Source organism: Amphimedon queenslandica, unplaced genomic scaffold (genome assembly GCF_000090795.2).
Source record: "Amphimedon queenslandica unplaced genomic scaffold, v1.1 AMPQUscaffold_10662, whole genome shotgun sequence".
Lineage (NCBI taxonomy): Eukaryota > Metazoa > Porifera > Demospongiae > Haplosclerida > Niphatidae > Amphimedon > Amphimedon queenslandica.
In genome coordinates this window covers 1-4,301 of record NW_003549083.1, presented here as the reverse complement: position 1 = coordinate 4,301, position 4,301 = coordinate 1, and the positions used below count along the sequence as shown (strand labels likewise).

At 34.1% G+C, this 4,301-nt stretch overlaps 1 protein-coding gene across 1 annotated transcript; it reads right to left on the bottom strand.

Moving 5' to 3' along the window:
- Positions 1-94: 94 nt before the first annotated feature.
- On the bottom strand, positions 95-2,266 carry LOC109589974 (uncharacterized). Its single transcript, XM_020005942.1, has 8 exons — positions 2,230-2,266; positions 1,551-2,177; positions 1,313-1,480; positions 1,113-1,231; positions 897-1,049; positions 642-843; positions 529-594; positions 95-467 (listed from the first exon to the last, which is right to left on the bottom strand). Exons 1-8 carry the CDS (start codon positions 2,231-2,233, stop codon positions 145-147), a joined length of 1,662 nt encoding a protein of 553 aa, XP_019861501.1. The 5' UTR covers positions 2,234-2,266; the 3' UTR covers positions 95-144.
- Positions 2,267-4,301: the final 2,035 nt, after the last annotated feature.

The window sequence follows — 4,301 nt, the reverse complement described above, 5'->3', positions numbered from 1 at the left end:
ACTACGCATACATATATACATACATATATATATACATGTATACATACATAGAGATATATAGTCTCTATTATCTATGTGCTGAGGAAATGAATGTTGCTATGACAACTGTACATGTATATCCATGAAGAAGATACAAAATAAAAATTATAATAATTTTTTATAATTTTCTAGTAGTGTCAGTGCTAGTCTATCAGCTCTTTTTGTATCCTCTTGTTCAATTAATTCTAGAAACAAACGAAAATCTTCTCCATTCTCTCTAATGGATGCTTTAACTAAATTAAGCAGCTCGTCCATTCTTTGATTAGCAGTTAGTCCAGTGCTGGTATCAATAATTCGACCTTTCTCAGTATCACTTATTATCCTCTTCTCAACCAGCCTGTCTATCAGTGGATACAGACCAACATTTTCCTTTATCGTTCCAGTACATTCTATCATTACTCTATGAGCAATATCAGATCTAAATGTACCTATTAATAATACAAAATTCAGTGATTATAGTGTGTTAGTATGATGTTGTAATGAACTTACTAGCTCTTGATACTGACGTTGATTCTTGTACTACATTAGAGGAGGAGGAGGAGGAGGTAGTAGGATCTGATTAATATTAAATAAATAAACAATTGAAAAGAGTTATAAATTACTTCTTGAAGGAAGAGGAGGAGGAGGAGTAGCAGTTCTCAATGAACAATGAATGAGCAATGTAACTGGGTCAACAACACCCACTAGTGGTACAGAGTAATAGTGTAGTGATGATACAGCACCAGACAATCCATATATTGATATCAAACAAGATGGAACAGAATAATTTGTGTTACCAAAATTATCAACATCAAAACGATGCAACTATTAATATACACACACCAACCATCAGTTATACATTATATTGCAGTACTTACTCTACAAGGCTTAAGGTGAGGCTCAATAATCCAACCAGTGCAAGGCTCATCTTGAGGTGCATCAAACTTTAATTCAATATATGAATAGGAAGGACCATAGGAAAAATAAACATGTTCATCAATCTCAGCTTGTACGTGTTTCTTCTCAATGAACTATAGAAAAAGTTAATAAATGAATATCTACATGTCCTTGTATATAATCAGGATATAATGTACCTCAATGAGAGCACTCAGTTTTTTAGCTGCAGTGAAGGTCACAGCTCTTTTCTCCTCATAATAAACTTTTCCAGCATATGTCATATTCTCTACTATGCCAGTGGAAACAACCAGTTTACCTATACACAAATATAACAACAACAACAACAACAACAGCAACAACAAATATTATTCCTGGCTGTGTTGATGTACTAGCTTACTGTTAAAATCTGAGCTAATCTCAGTACAAGGTAATGGAGCAGTTGCTTCTTCATGATCCTTTGATTCTTCTACTCTTTTATTATCTTGCTCTTCAATTCCTTCCTCATGTAATGGCTGACCTCCAGTCTCCCCCTCTTTCTCTACTCCCTCATTACTAGTAGACTCTTCTATATAGTGGAAAGGGTTCAGTTCATTATATACTAGTTACTAGTACACATTCACTGACTCATTACTGACCTTTTCCTCCACTGCTACCTCCTGGTGGATCTTTAGTCTTATCAGAATCACTGGATGAATCACTATTACCATCTTTCACTTCCTCCTCAGTTTCCTCTTCTGCTTGTTCCTCTTGCTCCTCCTCTTCTTCCTCTGACTCATCTCCATTAGTTGATGGTTTGGGTTGATGTTTCTCCCCAACAATAGCTACCAAACAGAACTCTTTACGTTGAATGGATCCATAACAACTATCAGGTTTAAACACTCCTCCCTCAACTATTGAGAACTGGTAAGGAAGACTAGGTGTGCTCACAGGAGCTATGGCAAACTTCAAAAATCGTGTAAGACCTGGTCGTTCCCACAGATCAATGCAGTGCTCAATTTCTAGTCGCAATGGCTTCAAGAGAGCCTTGGATATTGCAACAGCATAAACAGCACTCACTAGTACTGTATTCTTTGGAAAGACAAACTGTCCTCCTACAAGAGCAGCCACTGCTACCTCAAATGTATTGGTGGGTGATAAGGTATCTTTTGGTACTCCAATCCTTAGACCATATTTCTCCCAATTAATTAGTCGAGGTTTCTCTCCTTGAACTAGAAACAGCTTCTTCTCTGCTACCTGTACATCACTCAGACAGTCCAAATTATCTATCATAAAAAGACACAGTAGTCAGTCACACATTAATTATAATACTCTTACCCATTGAAGGGATCAGGTAATTAAATTGTAGTCCAATGGAACTAGTCTGTTTGATGGATTGTTCCTCTAAGGATGTGACTCTCTCCTGTAGTTGTGACTTCTCCTTCATTAGTTTGTTTGTATACAATTCATTATCAGACACTTTAGCTCTAAGGTCTACAAATTAATAGAATATTAATAATTATTATTGATTGATGATGGTACCAGTAATGATCTGTTTCTCATTCTGTGATTGTTCCTCTACTTGTGATGTCAGTTTGGCTACAACTTCATCTTTCTCACAAATGGAATTTTGATTGTCATCTACACAATAAACATATTCTCTCATCTAATACATGCTATGTGTATAGTTAACTAACCAATAATGACCTGTTTCTCCTTGAGATATTGATTCTCCTTTTCTTCCAATAGTTCGGCAACTTCGAGTTTCAGTTTTTCATAATCTTCTACATTAATATAATATTCTCTCATCTAATATTATGTAATGATGATACACTAACCAGTAATCTGTTTCTTCTCCTCTACTTGTGCCTTCTCATCCAATATTTCAGCAACTTTAACTTTAAGCTTCTTATAAAATTCAGTTATCACTTGAAAAAATACAAGGATTAATAGAAAAAATGATACTAATTTTGTTGCTTAAACAAATTTGCACTGCATGTACAGTAGCCCATAAATACATGTACTATGATTATTGCTAATCATACCATATATGGTAAGCAGAGCTCACTCTACATGAATCTCATTATTTCTAATGCATGGACAATTTGGCCTATATTGAGTGCAGGATACTATTTCCATACTCAACATTGTCTAATCCACTAGTATCATAATGTAAACAATGTACATATAAACAACAGTACAACACAATAGTACCTAATTCAAGAGTTGATTTATCCTTTTCTGCTTGCTCAAGGAGAGTGGTAGCATCATCAAGTTGCCGAGTAAGTGTTGCCTTTTCTTGAAGAAGTTGTTGATGCTCTTTGTCTTGATGTACCTGTATCTGCTTCTTATTCTCTTTTATTTCTCTTTGAAGCTGTTCCTGATAGAATTCTCTCTCTCTTTGTTGCAAATGATCTTTAACTATTTGAAGCTGTTTCTCCATTCCTAAATTCTCCCAATCACTCAGTATCCTTCTTTGTAGCTGATCTTGATACTGGTCCAGAGGTATCACACTAGTAGACCAATCATTATCACTATTATATCCTATACAGTAACAAAATAGTGGAGAGTAAAAAATATACAAATTAATTACAGGTACCATATAGCGGAAAATTTTTGTGGCCCAAAATTTTTGCGGATCCATTCAAAAATCAATTTTGTGGCTTTAACTTTTGTGGTTTTCTACTTTTCTGCCATCTTGAACCGTACTGAATCAATTTTTGCGAATTTTATTTTCGTGAATTTTGAAAAAACAAAATCCATTGAAATTTTGGGCCACAAAAAATTTCCAATTTACCGTAGTTAATATGGTAATCTTATTATTCATGTTTAATCATTATATGTGTGACCTCTGTCAATTTACACAGTTAACCACATGAACATATTATTGTATATAAATACACTGATAATAATATTTCATTCACTCTAGCTCCTATTAATATCAGTGTTTCTGTATCTGCAGTCATTATATTTCACTATTGTACATAGCAGGAATGAATTGGTAATAATTAATATCATAGGTAAACGTCAAATGCTCTCATTAAATATTCATCATAAGAATTACTTACTTTATTGTAATATTATCATTACTAATTATCATTACATATTCAATACACATTATATCTACTACTGTCTACATCTACTTACTGAGTTCAATAACTGCTGTGTTACTTATTGTTGTTAAATCGTCTCTCCTTCCTCCAAATTCAATAATCCAGTTAGTAGTTGGGGTCACACTCCACACTGAGAGTGAATGGCAGTATCTGTCAGTGATATTGACTGGTAGATTAATCTATACAGTTAAAATGATGATAATCAGTTTGTGTATGACTTATTAATCGATTTGATATTTGGTTAATAAACACAATACCGTATAGCGCTTTAATTTTGCAGAGCTAAAATTTCGCGGA